The sequence below is a fragment of the Lissotriton helveticus genome, chromosome 3_1 (assembly GCF_964261635.1).
Source record: "Lissotriton helveticus chromosome 3_1, aLisHel1.1, whole genome shotgun sequence".
Classification (NCBI taxonomy): Eukaryota; Metazoa; Chordata; class Amphibia; order Caudata; family Salamandridae; genus Lissotriton; species Lissotriton helveticus.
In genome coordinates, this window is record NC_136061.1 from 995,840,210 (window position 1) to 995,863,732 (window position 23,523).

The window sequence follows — 23,523 nt, forward strand, 5'->3', positions numbered from 1 at the left end:
ATATGTACGAATGTCTTTTGGTGTGTAAAAGTTTCAATTCAACTCTATTCGCAAAGATAATTCTGAGATTCCCTCCAGTAGGTGTCATTCTCCTAAGATGCCTGAAAGAAGGCAAATTCCCCAACAACATATCCTAATTTATTAGACACCAGTAGAGATTTTTTTAAAATCATCACATAATCAAGCATGTCGACTGAAATGATGAAGACTTCCTTCTCAATGTAAAACCACCAAAACGTAGATAGAACCCTGCTTCGTTGAGCTTAATGGAAGTGTTCTAAACCATTGCCACTGCAGCTCAGCATCCAGGATCCAGGCAATCAGAAATAGGAACTTGAGCTAAGGATCACCGAAACACCAAGTCCAGCATCTAAGACGAATCCACTAATAAGATCAATATAACATTAACAATTCAAGAGAGAAAACAAGTGAATCAAAATATCAGTGTTCCCTCCTTTAAGAGATGAGCAGGATGTTACATGTGGTCTATTAAAGCTATCAACCTTTTCCAATCATGCTTCTCTTCTTGCCTCTCTCCTTCCTCTAAGCTATAGCCCCTTGTCCTTCAAACTCTTGTTTCCAGTTGACAAAACTGTCTGAATTCCGCTATCAGGAGCTCCTTTGGACAGCAATCAATGCTCACAAGTCTTATTGCCTCAGATCGTTACATGAAGTGATAAGAATTTTTTCACCTTTCTCAAACATAAGGCCAGATGAAAAAACCCTTTTGCACCAGAACCCTTCACTACTGAGCTTAATAGGGCCTAGTCTGAATTACGTCCTTCTTTATAGAGTGCAGCTGAGACGTCCTGAAATAGGCCGGAATGGAAGTACAACCGGCAGGAAGACGAAAATCATCAGCCCTGATGAAGTGCTGTATTGATTCCCAGAGGCGACGAAACACGTGTTGGCTAAGGAAAGCTACGGACTTAAGAAAAAACAAAGAACACATGAACAAAAAAATCTGAGGAATCTTGAAACATTACTGTTAATTACTAAATATTGACACTAGTGTGTGCGGGAGGGTAAAAAGTATTTATCTGTTGACCGAGGTCACGTATTGGGGAGGGGGTGATCACCTAACTCGTAGCACTGCAGCAGACTATAGGGTATTCAAATACCGTTACTCAAGTCTATTGAGTGTCATATCCTTTTGATAAATCACCCATGAGAGCTATAACAGTGTATGCGTTGAACAGTGTAGGGCTGACGGATGAACCTTGAGAGATGCCTCAGACGATGTCTTGGGTTCTGAGGTGAAGGGTAGAAAGGTAGAGGGCGGACCCCTGTGTTCTTCTATTGAGAAAGGAAGCGATCCAATCGAGGGTGCCCTCTCGTATTCCGATCTGATGAAGCCTCTTGATCAGGGTGGGGTGGGACATAGTGGCAAAGGCTGCAGAGAGGTCAAAGAGGATCAGGGAGGCGGCTTCTCCCTAGTCTAGGAGGGTCCTGATGTCATCAGTGGCTTTGATCAGGGTGGTTTCTGTGCTGTGGTTTGTATGGAATAGGGATTGGGATGACTACATCAAATCATTATTTTTCAGGTTTTCTGTGAGTTGGCGGTTGATGGCCTTTGGAGGGAAAGGAGAGCAAGGAGATGGACCGGTAGTTCTTGAGGTCGTCGGGGTCAGTTTATGGTTTCTTGAGGAGGGGTTTGACTTCAGCGTGTTTCCATTCTTCTGGGAAGGTGGCTGAAGTGATGAATGCATTGAAGATGGCTGTGAGTTTGTTGCTGCTGGTCCTGTCTCCGAGGTTGAACATATGGTGGGGATCTGTGGGTACTCCTGAGTGAATGGAATGCAAGTTGGCTGCAGCCCTCTGAACAGTAAGATGTTCAAGGTGGTGATCCGGTGGTCAGGGGTTGCATCCAAGGGAGAGAAAAACTGAGGATGTCGGAGGCTTCAGGTTGTGGTTTGAAGTGTTTGTAGATGATATAGATCTTGTTGTGGAAAATGTCTGCCAGGGTGTCGCAGAGGTCTTGAGAGGAGGTGATGACATTTCCAGTTGATGAGGGGTTAGAGAACTCCCTGACGATGCTGAAGAGTTCTTTACTGTGGTTGGAGCTGACTTTGATGTTGTCAGCTAGGGCATTTCCTTTTCATCTCTTTCAGGAGTAAGTGGTAGTGGTTGAGTGTTGTCTTAAAGGTGGATTGTTCTGTGGGTTCCTTGCTGGTGCACCATTTCCTTTCTAGTTGCTTGCAGTTAAGTTTTATGGTTCTCAGTTCAGAGGTTTACCAACTGGTAAATTTGGTGGATCTCTTGAGTTTGGTAGGATTGGTGGGGGCAACTCTGTCAGCGCAGTTGGTAATCCATGTGGTAAAGTTCCTAACTGCTTGTTCCAGGTTGGTTGTGATTTCTGGGTGTGAAGCATTGAGAGCATCAGTTCATACTTTGTCCCACATGTGGTGCGGGGTGCTGGGTGGCTTGGGGGCAGTGCTAGGACTGCTGTGATGGTGAAGTAGATGATTAAGTGGTCTGTCCAGGTGAGCTCAGTGACATGGCTGTACTTGACTCGGTTGCTGGCTGAGAAAACAGGAATGGGCGTGTGTCCTTTGCTTTGTGTGGGGTTGGTGACTAGTTAGATGAGACCAATGTTGTTCATGCTTTCGAGGAGGTTGGCTGTGTTGACATCGTTGGGACCTTCAAGATGAAAATTGAGGTCTCAGAGGAAAATGTAGAGATTAGTGTTGATGGCTTGGAAAGAAATGAATTTGGGGATGGCGCCACAGAAGCCAGGGCGTGGTCCTGAGGACCAGTAGGTGAGGGTGCCTCTGATGGCGGTTTTGCCATCTGTCATGAGCTGGAAGATGAGGTTTTCCATGATCGAAGTGGTGTCATCTCTGGCAGTGGTGCAGTGGATCTTTTCTTTGTGGATGATGGTGATTCCACCTCTGTATTTGTTGACGCGGTCCCGGTGTGCTATCTTGTAGCCATTGGTCGTGGCTGTGGCGATGTCGGTTGCGGATGCCGGGTTGAACAAGCTCTGGGCAAAGAAGACATCGTCGGGGTGAGGCAGGTGATGGTGTCCCAGATCTCAGTGCTGTGTTTCCAGAGAGATCGGGCATTGAGCAGGAGGTAGTGGAGTTGCTCAGTTGTGGTTGCTTGAGAAAGGACACATGGGTGCAGATGAGCTTGCCTTTGGCACGCCAGCTGTGCGCCCGCTGCGCACATCCCCTATGCGACCGTGCTGTTACCTCCATTAAGTAGTCTTTGGGAAGGGGGTGGGGTGCTGGGAGGAGGGTAACAGGAGGCAGAATGCGGGACTGGCTGGAAGTTAGTGGTGAGGCGTCACGCTGCAAAAGTGTACAAAAAAAGGAAAATCATAGGTTAAAACAACAGGCACAAAATATGGCAGAAAAGGACGGCTGAGAATGGGGAAAAACACAATTACAACTGATTACAGGTACAGGTTCACAACAACAAGGCAAGGAAAATTAACGAAAATGGAGGGCTGGAGACGGAAACTCACAAATGCAACAATGTGATAATGCTGATGCAGAGAACAACAATAGATTGAAAATGAAACACCAATGGAAAACCAGGAATAAGCACTAGGCTTACAGTGGCAGGGAGAGCTGGTACACCGACCTGTGCTAAGACTGACCCTAAATGTTTGACCCTCCAAATGAAGGACACCCACAATGCAATTCCCCTCCAGATTCTTTTAGGTCATATTGTGAGAGAAAATGGCCTGGAGCCAGTCCAGGGCAGCATCTAGTTCTGACCCCCAATAACAATGGTAATTATTTTTTAGAGTGGGCTGACTTACAACCATTTGGGTTTAAACACAACTCTGCATGCATGGCCTAATCATTGCAAATGAGCACTTGATCCTCTGTGGATCAGAAAGATTCTTGTAGACAAAAGGATTCCTGTCCTTGAAGATATACTCACACTTGGTCACAGTATTGTTAATAAGAATAGGATAAACCAGAGATGCTACAGCCAGAGATTAAAGACAATGTACAATTATTCGATTTAAGTGTTAACAGGGAATTGAGCTAACTTATGTACCTTGCATAGGAGTTGATAGTGATAGCAGCTCCACCCTTTGCACTCACTTTGCTACACCTGCCAGTACCCTTCGGACAGGAGCATGTGAGGCTGTGTTGGCATATATTGGGTGGCAAATGGCTGATAAAGCTGTACCTTGGTGGAGAAGTGTGGCTCACTGGTTAGAAGCGGCAGACCCTGAAGCAGAGGTCGGCCCAGGACCAGGGTTCAATTCCCGTCGCGGCAGGGTCTTGGGTCAATGTCCGCGGACTCGATAATTCTCGCCTAGGTGCCTAAGCTAACCATGGGTTCCACTCTGTAACTCTGGGCAATAGCTTACTTAATCTCCACAACGGCCCTATCAGCGCCGGGGATGCCTGGCTTCACCTTGGGGGTGCCCAGGAGGGACCATCTCACAGGGAAAGCCAGGACGGGTTCCCCAGCGGTATACAGCGCCAGGACACTCCGAGATGGAGTAACAGTGCGCTTTACAAGTATACATTTACATTTTACATTTGGTCACATGAACCTGCCGGAGTGAATGAGGCAACACTGTGCAAATGTGGCATTAATAGTATCTGTGTGACCACAGCTCTATATATTAGGCTATAATAAATGTACTTATTGGGTTTCCAATAGACAAAGGACCCTGCACCTGGAAATATGTCTGTGCACGCGCATATGAAGGATAAGCATTGGCTTCTGATGCTACAATATGGCATTGATGGCTGTATGTAGGCATAAGAGACTTTGCATGGGCAGATGAAGCAGTTATCTAATGATCACCATGATGACAATATCTAATAACATGAAGCATGTACTTAGCATATCATGACTGCACCACTTGAAGTTCATGGCAGAACGATAGATAATAATTGATTGGTTTACAAAATGGGTTATTATTTGGGGAGACTGTCTCAAGTAATAAGCCCAAAGAGTTGGCTGGCCCAACACACAAGTTCAATAAATAAGCCCATGCTCAATTCCTGGCGATTGTGCAACAGAGAAAATGGGCTTAATTTAAGGAAGAGTGTGTAAAGTATTTAGCACTCCCAGAACAATTAAAAAGTTGAAACAGTCCATGATGAAAAGTCCACTGCCAATTTCTGAAAAAAAGAAAGAAAACATTTTAAGAAAAATTATACTTAAACAACTCAAATCCAACATGGGTAACTGGATATATGATTATTTAAAGTTTTATGGCAAAAGGAGCCAGGAATAAGTAAAGCTCCAACTCGAAGTCTCTGTTCATGGTTGACTGGAACTTACGTGTAATTTCAGGCTATGATGGAATGGAGGTCAGATACACGGAGCGGGTTGGCCAGGTCAAAGTTTTTACCTTCTCATTTAGTCTCTGAAATGGAAGTCAAAGTACCCAAGCAGAGCATGGTTCAAGGCTGTATCTGTCAAAGTTAGATAACTGTGGGATGAGATCCCGCTGAAGCCATTGGCGATAAACGCTTAGAATGGGAAAAATACAAATTTCTTAGCAGCTGAAGTCCTTTCGTTGGGTAAATACTTTTGGTGGTCAGGGGAATGCCCGACTAGCAGACCGTGGTCCGACCACCACATCACGATGCAGCCACTGGGCTGGCAGTCACAAAGTGCTCCTTTTCACTTCAGCTTGTGCTGCAGCTCAGGCCAGTAATAGGCTGCAGCACAAGCCGTCGTGAAAAGGAGCACTTACTGTATGTCTGTGGACCATATGCCATGCACCATGTGGTGCATGGCTCACCATGCATGGGGGTGCATGGCTGCACTACATGTGCCCCTAGGACAATTTTGCAATGGCCCATGATGGACGGGGCCCTGTTTAGAGCCCCCAAAATCCGTTTCCGACAGCCTTTTCATGGCTTTCTTACCACGAAAAAGCTGCCAGAAAGGGGTATCGTAATTCGGATGGCGGTGCTCCCTCAGCACCACAGCCATTCAGGACTATGAATCTGACTGCTGCACGGCTGGGATCACTGATCCTGGTGGAGGTGGTGACCTTCCCCCTAAATGCTGTAGGTCCGATAGCCAGCACTGTCCAGCGGTCGGACCAATGGACTTTTGGCAGGTGGACCGTCACTGACAACATGTCGGTAGTGGTCCGTCTGCCATCATAATCAGCCCCTAAGTCTCTTTTTTTTTTTTTTAGCTCAGAGTCTTCCAGCGGGCAAGCCTGAATCTGTATCAGACGAAGTTCTCGCTAAATTGGACACATTTACTGCAAAATCACTCTGAAGCACTGCAGGTCTTGAAAGTCCGAAAATCCAAACTTTTCTGACTTTCTGTAGCAGACTCTCCGGGTTGCCTCTAGTGCTCCCGGGGCCAAGACTCACTACAGTAGAGACCTTCAACAGAGTTGAGCACAGGTTCAGTTGTTAATGGTCAGCTGGTCACTCCAGGAAAAAGACCTCTTGCAGATTGTATTTTGCTTGTAGTCACACAGGATGTCAGCAAACTGACTCTAGAAGTCTACTTCTCAGTCTTGGGTACAAGTGGGGGCAGGTCCAGCCCTTCAAGTATTCACCCAGGTCACAGACTGCAAAGCCAGTCCTTTTCTGTTCTTTTGCAGATCCAGATGTGTTATGGTGACCCGGGGGTGAGGTGCCAGTTTTGTTGGACTCACTATCTAAGGACAGGGGCGACTCCTGGGCCACTCCCTAACCAGTGAGAACACAGTTCCTAAGGGAAAATATTCCCAGCATATCATGTTTACCTTATTGCAAACTCTCACAGTGCATTATTCTGCGTAAAATCCAAAATGGTTGCACCCTTCTGCCCTTGAAAGTTTCTGGTGTCCAGTCAAGGGTACTTTTATGGAACTGAGCATTCCGTCCTCCTCAACTCCAAAGCTGATTCCAGGAACAGCTCCCACTCCCAATGGACTGGTCTACAGTCGGGCCAATGAACAAATATGGATCCTCCCCAGATCTATTGGCTTTGTCAAGGTGTCAACACATTAGCAAAAGCAGTCACATGTTATAAGTCACCATTGTAAGACAATTTAAATCAAAGAAGCTAGTAACAACTTTCATTAATATTCATTGTAAATGAAAAACTTTGCATTGTCAATCATTAGGATTTTCAATAAATCATTAAATGGAATTACTTGTGTCCCAGAGTCTTATTTATATATTTGCTACTGCTGCTTTACGATAAACCAACAATGTCCTCACACTCCACAGGTGCTCCAGCTCCTAGAGTTTTTAAAATGGGTCATCCATGCAATCCACTGGGAGACTTAGGGGGACTGTTAAGAGGGTGTGGTCTGCTTTATTTTCTGAAGCCCCCCAGACAAGTTCCAGGATCATTTGTGGTGCCCCTGCCACTCACGAGGCACCACAGAAAGCCAAATGTGCAAATCTTTTCTGTTGCAGGACCTTCTGGGATGTTCCTTTGCCCAGAGGTTTTCATACTAAAGTAGCAACCCCACGCCACATTTCCTTCTGATCCATCCCACCCAAAGCGCGCCCCCCTTGCATTTTTTCCATTAGGGGCTGTGGGCAGAGCCCCAATACCCCTGATCCCCTTCTGGCTCCCCCACACCTTTGCTTCAAGCAGGGGAGTCAGCAATGTCTCCCGAGGTGGGAGCAAACTGCTGGTCTTTACCTTCCACCCAGAGGCAGAAGCACGCTAATCTTTTCCTGCCCATGCTAGCTGTGGGCCGAAGGCAATGTGCTGACATACACAGGCACGAGGAAGGTAACATACCTGACACTTGTTGTGATCCAGGGATTATCTTGCATTTTATCATGCCCCCTTGTATGGATTCCGAGAGCCGGAATTCCTCTGGAATAGGAGGCCCCACACACACCCTCTCCACTTGATAATCAAATATAAAGAGGTTGTCCAATCCTTGGGGGCTTGGCTCTCCTGACACTATTAGTTACTGGAATTTGTAGGTCTGTTTCTCACTCTGTCACCGGATTGAGGTTCTCAAGTGGTTTTCTACAGCCCAGTCGGGCCAATTTTCATAATGATGGGCTCATTTTGTTTCGGGGCTAGCACTAGCCCCAGTAGCATTTTTGTCAGGCCTCCTTGCCTCTAAAGTGATTTTTCTTTTGGAAGCCTCGTTTTGCTGCTACCTTGCCAGAACTCTGGACTCCTGGTGCTCTCTTCTGCTTGGCGTGTGTCTTCCAAAGCAAGAAAGCTGAACATCCTCTCTGCCACACTTCCCAGGACCCTCAGTCTTTTGACAACTTGAGGGGTACATGTGCAGCAATAGAGTTGAGGGCCAGTCCATAGACATCCCAGGGGCACAATCCACGGCCCCCCAATAGATTCCTTCCCCCCTCAACTCCTCATGAAATCATAAAGGGGCCAGTGTACAGGCCTGGAGAAACTCATCCTAATCCTGAGGGCCAGTGTAAGTTAAAGTCTTTCAATCCATCTATGCAGTGGCATCAGGTGGCTTCTTCTTTCAGCTGAGTATTCTTTTGCTGTTGTCGATCCCACATCCAGTGTCTTCTCAAATGTTTCTCCCTTTTACAGGGGTTTTTAAGTGGGTGGGGGTCAAACGTTTTAGAAGACATGCTACTCTTAGGGTGCCACATCATCACTCTCCCCCTGTCCCAACCCTCCTGTACAGCATTCTGGTACTTTTACATATGGTGACTTCAAGTGTTCAAGTGGAGTGGTGTGGCTCACTGGTTAGAGGCAGCAGACCCGGAAGCAGAGAACGGTCCGGGACCAGGGTTCAATTCCCGACGCGGCAGGGTCGTGGACCAGGGTCAGCGGACTCGACAATTCTCGCCTCGGTGCCTACTCTAACCAGGGATCACACTCGGCAACTCTGGGCATTAAGCTTGCCTCATCTCTACAACGGCCCCCCACAGACGCCGGGGATGCCTGGTTTCACCTTGGAGATACCCAGTAGGGACCATCTCACAGGGAAAGCCAGGACGGGTTCCCCAGCGGTCTTCAGCGCCGGGACGCTTACGGGCAGCTGTGCGCTTTACAAGTCCAACACATTTACATTTACATTTACACAAATTCCATGAAACAACCTCCTCTGGGAGCTTCAACTCTGCCCTCATCTGATACAGCGGCTTGATCCTTTCCCACCCAAACTTTGAAGGGGAGCCCCCCTGTGTTTGTTTACAGAGTTCTGGACTTACCTCTTTGTTTCTCTGATCTTGGGTTTTCCCAGCCCAGGAGCAGTGTGAGGAGTTAATTGTGGGGTTTGGAGTAGCTTTACTAATTCTGTATAGTTTATTTGGAATTATCTAAAAAACTCTGAGAGATTACAGAGAATCACGCAAGAAGAGTAATTCTGCATTTGCTGCTATATCCTTAGTACAAAAATGCTATCCTTGCATCCAAAATAAACACAAAGATGCATTTTTGAGGTAAGAAAATGCCACTAAATGCAACCGCACATAAACAGCAGCAAAAGCAGATGTTTATGCTTGCTAAATGAATGAGCTCGCATGGTAGTATCTATTCCCCTAAATTACTCTTAATTCGGTGAGCTGGTGTTATCATAATTCCTTATAAAAATTACCAAAATTACTTCAATTAGTCCTGCATAATTAAAATTACTCCCAGGCCTATATATTAGCAGATGCAGACTTCCTCGCTACCCTTTCCTTTGTCATGAAATGGATCTTTGATCATCCTTCTGGCCAGCAGTGTAATTAATTTTGCCAGTATGGGGAGGGAGAGAAGACCTGTAATCTCATTATGGCTGAGCCAGGGAAATATGGCAATTTTTAGAGTGCAGGTGTCACAAATGTGACATTGAACTCACAATGGGCCCGATTACGAGTCTGGTGGTCCCTGGCCCCCTAGACTCGTAGGGGCACGGCAGTGACGATTCAGGTAGTCGGACCACCACAGCCCTTCCACAGCTGCCATGGAACCGCCCTTTTCTGGTGGTGTTGTGACAGTCAGGAGTCCACAATAAGCTTGGTGGGACCGCCACAGTCCCGTCAAGCATATTGCAAGTTTCCTCTGCACCGGCAGTGTCATGGAGGACTTTTTAGTCTATGCCATGCAGGAACTGTTTTTGGCGTTCCCATTGCGGTGCCCATTTTCAGGGCACCGCCTTGGGAATGTAGAAAAAAATGCCCACCATACAGGAGGGAACGTCTGATCTGGTGGGCGGTCTGACTATTGCTTTGGCGGTGTGACGGCCGACGGATCTAGTGCCTCACTGCCAAAGTCGTAATCCGGCCCTAACTGTGTATGTTGTGCCTAAGATCTCAGGACTTGGCTCTTCAACAGAACCTCGATCCGCAGACGGATCAGCAACCGTCCCATCAAACCTCCCCCAGCACCATGAGACCCTCATGGGTGAGCAGTCGCGCTTTGCAAACTCCTGTTTCATTGTTTAAGATTGATACCTCACTGAACCCTGTAGGACTAAGTAGGGTTGAAATCCTACTTTGGTGCTGATTTCGCCTATAATGTGTAATTCAGTTAAGGACTTCAGACTTTCAGTAGCACTACAGACCTACACTATGAAAGCCCACTTCATGAGAATTTCCCCAGGTCAGCCCCATTCATTGAAGGGCCCCTTTTGCAGCAAGCTACCTGTGAGCAGCTACTGGGCTGTGCAAGATGGTAGTCTCACACACACAACCTACACATATGTGCTCACTGGTTCGTGTGTAACCAGCTCTGAGCCTTTGACCCCACCAGCAGTCTTATCTTAAAAGGCAGACACTGGTGGTTAGCTCGCTCAGTCCATTTCCTAAGAATTTATTGTGAATGAGACTTTAATAGTGAGATGCACACACAGTAAAAGTCAGAAACCAGGAAGTCAGAAAGCAATACATTCAGGGGGATTAAATGAGTGGAAGCCATTTGCTACAATATCTCTAATCACCCTCTGCAGAATAGCACATTTTTCTATAATTTCATCAATTTTTTTGTAACACACAATAAAACCTAGCATATTCGACTAGTTAAGATCAATGAATGAAAGTTACAATAATGTTTTATTACATATCAACTATACAATACATTTTCTGTTCAATATATAATATCAGATTATAACATTGGATTGAGTCATTTATGTTAAAATAGCTGTATAAAAATGTTGAGTACTTTCACAAATTCATTTGCAGCTTGGATTGAATGCTCATCACTTTTAGCCCCATGCTGGACCCTCCACATTTACTGCTTACATGGTCTACACCTGGACAGAGACAGGAATCTTTAATTTCCCAATTTCCCTTGGGATGTATGACGTTATAACGCATACTTTTACTCCGCAGACCATTACAACGCGACTTTTACACCGCATACCGTTACAACGCATAGCGCCTTGGGGCGCTGGATAGTGGTAAGTATAATTTACTATTCTAACTCCAGTCCCCGTGGACCCTAGGGAAGGTGTTGGATAGTAAATTATACTTATTCCCTATCCTAGAGCACCCCCCAGCGCAATGCGTTGTAATGGTATGCGGAGTAAAAGTCGCGTTGTAATGGTAGTGCGGAGTAAAAAATGCGTTGTAACAGGTGTATACCTTCCCTTGTCCTCTATCTCCAACGAAGATTTTCCATTCACTCCTTCCATTTTCAATCCTCATTCACGGGATTTTCAAAATATGCATTCAGGCACATCCATCTGAATATGTTGATGCAAAAGTTTCTCACGGTCTGCTTCTAGGTCTTATAGACGATGTATCTTCTAGGAATGTAAAAAGTTGTTTTTCCTAAGGACTACTCCGTATTTCTTCCAAGGTCTTTGAAGGTCGCAAAGTTCTATGTTACCTGGGCTTTTGCATGACAACTTGTACTTTCACAGTGCTATAAAATCAGAAAACTCAATAAACAATACTAAAGCCAAAAATCGGGAACTACAATGAACTTTGATCTACTAATAAAAACTTCATACATCCTCAGCTTTTTCTGTGTTTCTGTGGGGAAAATGATCATAGTTATTTGACTTATAAAACATTGAGGTTAGTACCATAATTTGGACTCTATTTCCACTTTTTTTAGTTCTTCACACTATTCTAATCTTTTGACTAAGGAGAGGATGTATCCTTACGGCTAGAGCGGTCGACCTCGGACCTGGGGAACTGGGTTTGAGTCTCGGCAACAACGCTCAACATCCTGTGATTCTGGGCAAATCACTTAATCTCCCCGTGCCTAACAAAAAGGAATGTGTTCATCTGTAACGAAACTGGTTCTCTTGTAAAGCACGCTGATACCCAATGTCTCGGGTCTAGTTCGCGCTATATAAAACTCTAAAAAAAAAAAAGAGACAATTTCATACATCTGTTTGAGTGATTACCCTATAAATGGGCTTGTGAAATGCAGAGATGTGCAGAAGGGACATCTGATATTTTTTGCCAGATGTTATACTCCACAGACCTCTATCTAAAACAGGCTGTTTGTCCTTCAAGACAAACAATTATTGACCTTAATTTTGAAGGTGGTATTTTTTTATCAGCTTTGCAATGGTCACAACATGCTTATACAAACATGTAGACAGCCCGATGCCAGGGTTCAGATGTGGAGGCCACTACCACTGGTCTTCAACGTTAAATTAGTGTCTGAATGTATGTTTTTACTGAAAGAGTTGGAGGTGCTCCCAGCATTATTATATCACTTACTTTTTTACCCATTACACATTTAAGCCCAAAAAGTAGATTTTTTTCTTCAGATTTTGTTTATATACTTGTTTTTGAGGAAAGTTGACATGTATTGCTATAGGCATCTGGCTGTTGCTGAACTTGAACTGAACGCAACAACGGCAGGGGCTGCAACATTTTACAACACCTTTTTGCCCCGCTTGGAGCTATCCCTCAACCATCAGGCAATGGTCTGCCCAACATGTGCTAATTATTCAAATCCTTTTGACAATCTGAGGGGTTGCAAATCCGTGCTACCATTTATTGAGAATAGCTAACATGACATTAGTGATGACTACTTGATATGATTTGCAAAGAGTTGCAATGCAGCAACTGCAAATCAAATAGGACTGCAAACGCTGATATTCCTTCATTCTGTGGGGAAGGCCAAAATGTGATTAAAGGCTAGGAGGCGGATAATGTGTTCTCTTGTTATCTGAGATGAAAATTGGTGTAAACTCTGCTCCAAGCTAAAACAATCTACTAGCTTCCAAAGAGCAGCTGGAAAAGAGGAAGAACTGCAGGATTTTCTAAACTGGCGTCAGTGCTGAATAGTCTTGCTACATATAGATCTATATTGATTTACCCAGAGAGAGCATATTATGAGGGTTCCCTGTGCTGTTAAAATTATATTGGGACTGGAAGTTGCGGTGCATGGAGTGTCGCGGCACCCCCAGAAACAACCATGCTAGAATTCAGAAGGTAAATGAGCAATAAAGATGCCTTTACATATTGTCTTTATCTTGTCATGCTTGCTGTGTTCGGAGACAGAGGTGAAATGTCAGGTTGTGTCTTGAGATAAATTGCTGCTTATTCCTTTAACATGGAGACCAGCGTTTTCTTTTCATTCATTTGTAAAGTGATCAATGCAACAATCTTGCTCAGTGGGAAAGTACAGGCTGTAAGGTGTTATTGTTTCCAACACAACAAAATGTAAATACCTGTGAGTGGACTGGGCAAATACTTCAAAATATGCCAGCCGTTAAGAAAGCACAAATGAAGCAGTTTTTTTGTAATTCTGAAGTGTGAGGCAAACATTTTAATAGGATTAGGACACTTTACTCAGTGATGTACAAATGACAAGTATTCATTGATTTCCACACGTTGTTTGTGCGCTATATAAAACTGCATGCCTGTGCACATTTAGTGGCCATTTCAATAAAAAATATGCAGTCTTCAAACTGGCACTGCACTACCACACCATGCTTTAGTAATATAATTGCTACAGTGCGCTTCAAAAAGCACCACCTCTTCCTTACCCCTTTGCTGCTGACTGTGAGTGGTTAATTTGCCGCACTCCCTTGTTTTTGTTTAGTTGCTTGGGTTTTTCACAGTCCACATGACATGGGGGAACCACCATTGATTGCAACGCCCCTGCTCTGAAATTGTTCCAGCACCACTGTTTGACAAGTCAATACGTTAGAGTTGACTGTTTTTCAAGTGTAAACTAAGCCAAAGTGCTAAAACCGGTTTCTTGCATCCTGTAGTTTTTGAGTCGTCCATTACATGTTCAAAAGCTGGGAGCCTTGCCAGAGGTAGGAACGCTCTGCATAAATGTAAATGTACAGGAATTTATATAGCGCAAATCACCAAGCGGTTTCTAAGCGCTTGCTTAGGGAACCCGTCCTGGTATTCCCCTGTGAGATAACCCCGGTAGGGTATCCGCAAGGTGAAAGCCAGGCATCCCGCCGCGAGGGGCCGTTGTGGAGATTAAGCAAGCTATTGCCCAGAGTCGCAGAGTGTGAACCCGTGAATCGAGTAGGCACCGGAGCGAGAATTGTCGAGTCCATGGAAATTTTAGGACTCAAGACCCTGCCGAGCCGGGAATTGAACCCTGGTCCCGGGCTGACCTCTGCTTCCAGGTCTGCCTCCTCTAACCAGTGAGCCACACTTCTCCACTGTATAAATAGCAGTACAAAACAAAGCACTCTGGCCCTATTCTTACTTTGGTGCCTGTAGGGGCTGCAAAAACATGCACATGAAGGATATTGTTTTTACGCACCTGTTCTGGCCGAAGCGCATTGGGGGTCTCGTCAGGGGTATGAAAGCACTATAAAAAGGCTACTATGGCAGGAGTATAGGAGAAGGGGCGTCTCCGTGCCTTTTAGAATACTTTTTTTCCTTTCAAGATCCAAAGCTTTTAAACGTGTTGCTTGCAGATCTGATTATTTGTATTATCCTTATATCTTTAATACATGTTAAAACGTTCGTTTTATTATATTGCAAGTTCTAATTCCTTCCTTTGGTTTCGGAACGTGCGTGCAGGTTTTGCTAATATGGACTTCTATTGTTGTCTGCCCTGTGGTTGTGCATTCACAGTACAAGTGAAAGGCACTTAGTTGTTTTCCTTTCTTGTTTAAGCTGGACATTCATGTTTTGACAGTGGTAGAATGTTCATATACGTCGAGGCGGCATGCTGGTTGCTCCCACGGCAGGATGTCAAGTCGAAAGCAGCTCTGAAAAACTTCAAAACATATTATAGTCTCACCCCAACAGCTGTTTGAGTTTCAGCTGCTTCTCTTTTGTAAGGCTGTGGCATTTGTTCAAGCAATGGGCACTTCTAAAAATACATTCTTCCTTTATATTACTTTAAGGCAACTCCTGCACCTGGTAAACGTATAAGCACAATCATTTGTTAAAAAAACTGCCTGGATTTTTTTTTAAGAGTTGCATTAATAACCTCGGCAAGAGGGAACTAATATGCGCATTTGTTAAACCATATTGTGCTTATCCAAGTAATGTAAATATTTCATGTGTTCATTGATAAACCGAATCCATCAACAGGCGCCCAGTGCCACTCATTCAATATCAACAATGCTTGAGCATGTTTACATCACTCGTTTTACTCACTGCAGACAGTATATAATTCGGCTGCATTTCCTGTGCTTTCAACAAAATTGATCAATTTCAGTATTTCTCAAAAACCTGAAAAGGAGGCTTTTGCCTTCGAAAGCTATAGTCTCAAACTAAAGGCCAAGCTGGCTTCATGACACTGACAATGGAAATCAAATTCTGCCCTCAGGGAATAATCTAATTTTGTGACACCTCTCTACACAAGCTTCTGAATTTATTTTAAATAAGTAATACTTAATTTGTTTCAATTCATTAAAATGTCATGACACATAAAATGGCAGTGAAGGAATAACATTTGTCACCCTTAGAGATTTCGGGCTATGTCTTGTGGATCATGAAATATATAAGGAACGCTGTAACACACAATCAATAAAATGCCTTTCATATGTGTAGTGTATCTGGTCGGCCCAGCTACAGAACCACACTAGGGCCTAGGGAATGCTCATTTTATCACACACAAATCCACCTGCGCGTAGATATCCATTCAAACTAAAAATTATATTAGGGGAAGTGTCATGATTCAGGATTCTTAGGTTTTCTTGATGTCTCCTGAACCCCATTATGTTGCATAGCGGGCACATCCATTTCTTCCTGATCCTGTCATAGGCCGTGGCGTGCACAAGAGCAAAATATGTGCGATATACCTTGGGTGCATGATAGGGTGACCAACTGGCATTGGTGGAAATTCAGGACGGTGAGTGTAAAAATTCAGGACAAAGGGTCAAAATTCAGGACACAAATTCAGGACAGGAGGTCAAAATTCAGGACAAAACTTCAGGACAATTGGATAAGTTTTACAGACACACCAGAGGTCGCGCAATTGTATATAAGTAAGCCCAGCCATATCTAGACCTATTCAGCCATTTCCAAACCTATCCATCATGTATCCTTCCATCTATCATTTCACTCATCCATCCCTTCATCCATCCTTTCACCCAGCTGATGATGGGGGGGAGACTGGTGAGCCGGTGAATAGGGCAGGGGACGCAGGACGGGGCGGGGAGGCAGCTGCAGGGATGGAGGGTAGAAGTTAAACTGAGACCCGGAGGCAGGGAGGGGGCGGATTGGGCGGATTGAGCGGATTGAGGGGGTTACCGGGCCCCGAGGTTGAGACGCTGGACTTTGACAATGCTGGATTATACCTGGAGCTCTATGTGGGCGGTGAATAACGGGGAGTGCCACCTGCTGTTGTAATGTTGGACCAATCGAACCGTCTTGGAGTTGTGAGGCACACTGACAAGGGGGGGTGGGGGTAGAGAGGGAGGTGGGATACTATGTTTAGGATTTGTTGAATGGGTATGTGTGTACTAGGCGGGGAGGAACAGCATATGAGTGGGATGATCTGAGAATTGGAATTGTTTGTTTTGTGCACAAAATTAATAAAAAACAGTTTAAAAAAAAAAAATCCATCCTTTCACTCATCCATCCATCCATTTTCCATCCATCCGCCCTTTCACCCTATCCATCTCTACACTCATCCATCCACTCTTCTAATCATCCATCCATTCACTCATCCATCCAGCCATTTACCCTTTCACCCATCCTTTCACTTACTCATCCATTCACCCAGTCACTCATCCTTCCACCCATCCACCCTTTCAGTCATCCATCATCCTCCCTTTCTCTCTCCATCGACTCTTTCACTTAGCAATCCTTCCTTCCATCCATCCACCCACCCATCCATCTACTCATCCGCTCATGAATCCATCATTGACCCTATCACTCATCCATACTTTCTCTCATCCATTTATCCTTTCACTCCTTCACTCATCTATTCATCACTGTGTCCATCTACCTTCCCTTTCACTCACTCATCCATCCTTACATCCACCCTTTCACTCATCCGTCCATCTATGCGCCCTTGCACTTATCAATTCATCCATCATTTTACTCATCCATCCACCCACTCACTCATCATCCACCTTTTCACTCATCCATCCTTTCACTCATCCATCCACCCTTTTACCCATCCAGCTACCCTTCCACCCATACATACAGCTATTTCCCTTTTCTCTCTTACATCCTTCCACTCACTCATCAATCCATCCATCCATCCTGTCATTATCCATGTATTCAATCTTGCATTCATCCATTCACTCTTTCACTAATTTATCCAGCCATCCCTTCACTTACTCACTCACCCACCTTTTCATATTAATTTTGAGCTGAACCTTTTTGAGAAGAGGCCCATCAAGAACTTCACCCTCGCTGCAGGGGTCGTTCCAGGACTGGGACAGAAGCCACCCAGGGCAGAGACAGGATCCACCACAGGGGGGACAGGAGCCATCACAGGTGGGGGGGGGGCGGGGCAGGAGCCACCACAGGGGGGGGGGACAGGAGCCATCACAGGCCAGGGGGGGCAGGAGCCACCACATGGGGGGGATCAGGATCCACCAGGGTGGACACAGGGGTGGGTATGCAGTATTCTAGTATCCTCTTGGTCTCTTCCAGGGTGGGGTAGGGCTCCTTACCCCCTCCTGGACAAGACAACGAGAAGACAGGCTTTGTTTCCAAAATGTTAGTTTTGCCCCCCTCCCCCCACACTGATGTACAGTACTGAAAGGAGATACTCCAAGAGAACCGATTTCACTGATTGTCCACCATACTTTGCTAATCAGTTGAGGGTGCGATTGTGCCATTTCTTTATTTTATTACATTATAGACTGCATGTTTGAAGAACCGAGGTTTGGTTACAATTTAAACCACTGCTGCCTCTGTGTTATCAGGGCCGGTTCCAGGATGTTTGGGGCCCTGGGCTGAGGGGAATGTGTGAGGCCCCTTTAAATTGCAGAGACATGGGGCATTCAGGGCTGTTTGCATCTGAATAGGTGCCCCTGCTCCTGAAGCAGCCCCTCCCTCTCAGTCACCTTCAAGCGCCTCTTTACAGCTCATCAAGGGCTGAAGGTGCGAGGGTTGCCACCCTGCTGTGCCTCTCCAATGCTGCCGGGTATCTGAGCTTTTGTACTGCCTCAGAGTTACACCCGACCTTAACAGCATTGGAGTCAAGCAGGGAGGTGGAGGCCAGCTGTGCCGGTTGTGCGCACAGTTAAAATTACGGACAAATTGCGTCCGTTAAAGAATCCTTCACGGACAACGGACAGAGGGCCGAAATTACGGACTGTCCGTGAAATTTACGGACGGTTGGTCACCCTAGTGCATGAAGTGCAAATAGACTCTTCATCGGTTTAATAGTGTGACTTAGACTTTACAGTGAAGGCTTTGACTTGGATAGTTCCATTACAGAACTTCAGTTACTATTTTAGCTAGACACGGTTGAACAGTATCTAGGAACTCCTCAAGCTGGGGCTCGGTATTACGGCTAGAAATTGCAAAGTCAACCTACTTAAGCTTGGATTGGAGAAAGCAGAGGTCAAAACATGGTCCCAATATACTTGCTTAAGGTGTTTCCTAGAGATTGGTGTTAAAGCTTGTGGCTGACTCCAAAAAGAGGCTAGGCCGAGTTTGATGAGCCAAGTCTCAACATATCAAGGGAAGGTTAAAGTTCTATCTAATTTCAGCAATTTTCTTAGGCCTCCCTGTAATGTACAAGTTACTGTGTAGTTCATAATCTGATCCGGTAGAGTACTGGTCCCAGAACCGCAATGTGCTCTCTGTTTGATGTTTAGATCAGGGTAACTAGCTATTAACCCCTTGGCCGCGGCGGTAATTCCGCCGCGGCGCTGGGGGGGAGGGGGGCCCGCGCGGCACCGCCATGCTCATGACAGAACCACTCCGTCACGAGCCACGGGCGCGCTGCGCTGTGCTTGTGACGGAGTGGTCCCGCCCGCTCAATAAAACAGACGTGCAGGCGCCGAATTGACGCCGCGTAGGCGGGGCGGCCGCGCCGTGACGGAACCACTCCGTCACCAGCACAGCGCGTCCTTGGCTCGTGACGGAGTGGTTCCGTCACGAGCACAGAAGGGGTTAATGGTGTCCACAAAGGCAAGCCTAATAAATAGGCTTGCAATATTGATTGAGTGGGGTCCAGAACACTGATCTAGGTCATTTTATTAATCTATTGTCCTTAAAAAAAAAAATGAACAGCTCTCTTTGAGTTTCATCTTAAAACATCAAGAAGGGGACTTGGGGACAAAATCATTTTGGGGCCAGTAAATAATTTTACGAAACAACCTATGTACTACTAAGTCAAGTGGTAACATTCCTAATCATAATGGGTGAGAATCCGACCTGTCTCATTAATATTAATGAGGTTAGTTGCAAACTGCGACTCGCCTTGATAAGAGGTCATCCCAGAGATGGTGGCCTGCTGGAGTCAGCAGACCACCAGCTCCTTGATTGCTTTTAAATAAAACAATTTTTTTTATGCAAACCATTTTCCTTAAAGGAAATAGAGCTGCTTTTAAAAATATGTTTTGTTTGAATGTTTGAGATTTGGCAGTAGTCCTGTGCAATAAGTACATCTGAAAAAACGATTTTTTTACGGTCCCAAACGCCAAATAGGAGTGTTTGCGACTGTAGAAATGCTTAGTACATCTGACCTCTAGTTTCTGTTTTTTTAGCAGTTGCGAACGAAGGTGTTACAGAGAAATCATTCCTTTTAGTTAACTTAGGACCTGTTAATAGTGCTGTGAGGAGTAGTAAATTAATGTGTACTAACAAAAGAACAAGAAATATATTTCTATTCATTAAATACAACAAATACTGGATATAATCTCTGAAAACAGCAAAAAAAACCTCAAAGCAATTGGGCAAGATCAAAAAATGTCTCATATGTTCAAAACATGAAACACAGTATAGGTTTTATGTTTGAAAGAATTTGGAAGCCGGGTAATTCAGGCTTGATTCTTATGCCTCAATTCACAAAAAAAATCAGAAATTAAATTACATAGGTCGAGTCTACTTTTTGGTAAAACTTCAGACTTTTTGGTAATTCCTAAAGTACTCTCTGGGAACCTGCAACTGTTGATCAAATTTCTGGATTTTCTGTTGCAGCCCGAATTGTCCTGGCCAGGTCCTCCCTGGACCAGGTTCTCGCTGGACCGGAAACATGCATCCTGGGACCGGTTTTTGGCTATCACCCCTCATCAGCCAGGCTAGCCTGAATATGGTTACATAGCGAGCACAGGAGCACACTCTTCCCAATTAGGGTGGTAAATGCTAAAAGAACAGATGATGGACGGAATCCTGAACAAAGCAAACATTCACCCCTAGTCACAGATCTGGGTTCAATCTATTGTTTTTTGCTCGCCAAGCCATTCCTGTTTGTACCAGCCAAATGGAAATCAGTCTTGACCCTGCTCCCCGCCAGTATCTAGCTTAGCCTGACTAGAGTGTTGGGTTCTGCCGTAGTGGGGTGTATACCTTAGCCAACTAAGCACCCCACTCTTAACAACATGTATTTGTGCGCTGCTTTGCTCTTTTGTACCCACATTTGCACTAACGGGCTAACATTTGTACAGACCGTTGCATATGTCGCTTTAGCATCAAGGTGGGTCAATGCGGATGTCGTTTTTGGAGCAGTCGGTTGGTTGGTGCAAATGTCATAAGACTAACCAGCATGCAATGCTGCCCAAGTTCTGACAGCACACGGGTGTATCATCAATTCTGTGAGAAATTTCTGTGTGCGCATTCGGACTTTTTTCATTGAATTGTCAGTATTATAAAACAACTAAAAACTGCCACACAGATGCTCGCAGTTACTTATGTCGTGAGCTTCAGAGTTCATTTGTGATTATAAAGTGGAAATGTCCCATTGTTTTCTTGCAGTTCTGCTCGAAAGATCCTTAGCCCTGCTGAACAAAAGCCGAGAACTGACTGAGTTTATCGAAGAGTTTAAGTCTGGCTGGCCGGTCCTAACCCCCGAAATAACCCAGGGAGCCCGCAGCAGCTGCGTGAAGATTGACAGCCTCCTGGAGCTGCTGCAGGACAGACGGCGCCAACTGGACAAGCACCTGAAGCAACAACGCCGCGAGCTCGAGCAGGTGCTTCAGATCTGCCACTGGCACCAGGAAGAAGAACGGGTAAGGCTTGTGAAGAGAATGTGACGTCAAATGAGAGCCTTATATTTGTGAAGAGGAGTATGACGCGCCAGACCCACTCTATTTTGCTTCTTTTTGCTTGCACATAATTACCTTGCTGTCCAAGTTTTTTGTCTCTTGTGGAATTTCAAAGATGAGTTAAAAAAAAATCTGAATACAAAAAATTGACCGCCAGAGGGCGCGATTGTATACCTAACGTAAATAAATATCGGGCAAGTGACAAATGGAGTCCTGCTCACTCCAGGGTTACATTTCTAACGGAGATAGGAATTTAACATAATTTATTACGGACTGCTACATTTTCATTTTAGTCGCTAATTGCGTCTTTCCTGTTTAGGCGGAACGCCTTTTAAACGTTGTCAGGGCAAGCTCTCCAAATACAGCAATATCAAATTTGCTTGAGTTCCTAGACATCCCAGTTTATAACCTAAATAGCAGTAAGAAAACGGGCCAGGAATTGGTAAAAGGAGTGTTATAGCAAATCTGAACATTTGTTTTTAGGCAGGAAACAAATACATAATAACCCAAACTGAGCATCTATTACGGAATCATCGTTTACATGAGCAAAGACAAATTGTAGATGAATTTATAAGATTGAATTCACGCATGATCTTATGTTCTGCATATGTTGCTGAAAGGGCGAGATTTTGATCGATACCTTATCTCTATTGATCTAAACCTCGATCTGGTCGACTGAACCTTTGTTGCCTGTCTTGGAGGAAAACAGTACACCCATCTGCAAGTTAGTACACCCAATAAAAGACTCTACTCCCAAAGATCACGGACAACTTCTAGTTTTCAAAAGTTTATTGTAAAGATATAATGAGCTGCAAATACAGACATCTCAAAATGAGATTCACGAGATACACAGGTCCAATTACATACATGTGCTCTCGAAAAGCCCTCAGACGAGCAACAGAAATCACTAACACAAGTTCTAAGAATAATAAAGCTATCAGCATAGACGCATATCTCTCCTTCATTTAGGTTGGAGGAAAACACACACAGGTTAGGCGTCCCTACCCTGTTCTAGATGGTATCCCTACTTAACCAAATCCCAACCTAACAAAGGTGTCAGCAGTGAATGACCCCCAAGGGAAGTCACTCACTCTAAGTTTCTTGGTGAAAACCTAAAGTTCTCCAGTCATGACCCCTCACTGCCTACCCATCCGCTCTCTAAAGGGTCCTCAGGTCTCTGCTCTAACTCCACCCAGGGGTGCTGTCCCTAATACAAAACAGTCAACAACATTTGAGACGCCCCTTGCGAAACGCCTCTCACGTGGTGCAACTTCAGGCTTTTTCCATGATGCTTTGTATTGGGCCTCAGACGTTAGAGTTGACCTTGCTTCTCAGGCTCTTCTCCGGCCCGCTGATACCCCTTAAACATTCCAGAACCCTCCTCCATGTCTGGGCCGTCCACTGAACAGACCTCTATTCATTCATTTATAATTGGATCCCCCCTTTCCTGTTGCAGACAGATATCTGCCGCCAAGAACCCAACTCTCATAGACTTCTAAAAGGCTTGCAACATTTCTCAGCCCAGACATGTACGTGTAAATCAATGCTAAAACATTTCAGGCCTACAATATTTCTCATTATGATTATAGCATTCAACTTCTTCATTTAATTAAAGCATGTTAATACTCTTATTCTATTATTTAGTAAACATTTCTATAAATCATGGCCCATTAATGCAATGACCAAAAACCTTAATACAATCAGTGTCGTGAAAAGAACCATTTTCCCTTTCCCTCCAGCTCTGGCCCTGAGGCCTACCACGTTCTGCCTTTAACCACATATCATCTTATGTTTTAGCAGCTTCACGACATGGATTCAAAAATAATCACATCTAATAAAGTCATATAATGTCACACATTTCTGTATTAGTTCCACTTCTACTTAAATCTCTACATTAGCTATCCATTCAGAATATAATTGCAGATACTATTAGCACTCATGGCATTTCTCTTCATGATTTGTGCTTACTACAGGTAAGTGTGATGTACTCATACATTTAAATCAGTTTGCGCTCTCTCAGTTCCCCCCTTTGATGACCTCTCGGGGTCATCACTAACATTTAAACTGCAGTTATTGCTGGCATTCTC

General features: G+C 44.8%; 1 protein-coding gene across 3 annotated transcripts in view; it reads left to right on the forward strand.

Moving 5' to 3' along the window:
- CCDC141 (coiled-coil domain containing 141) overlaps nucleotides 1–23,523 on the forward strand; it is an 808,330-nt gene that overhangs the window by 288,671 nt on the left and 496,136 nt on the right. For all 3 annotated transcript variants that reach the window (XM_078681492.1, XM_078681494.1, XM_078681493.1), the window contains exon 5: nucleotides 21,147–21,400. In XM_078681492.1, coding sequence (XP_078537618.1) covers nucleotides 21,147–21,400 — 254 coding nt within the window. The remainder of the gene's footprint in view (nucleotides 1–21,146; nucleotides 21,401–23,523) is intronic.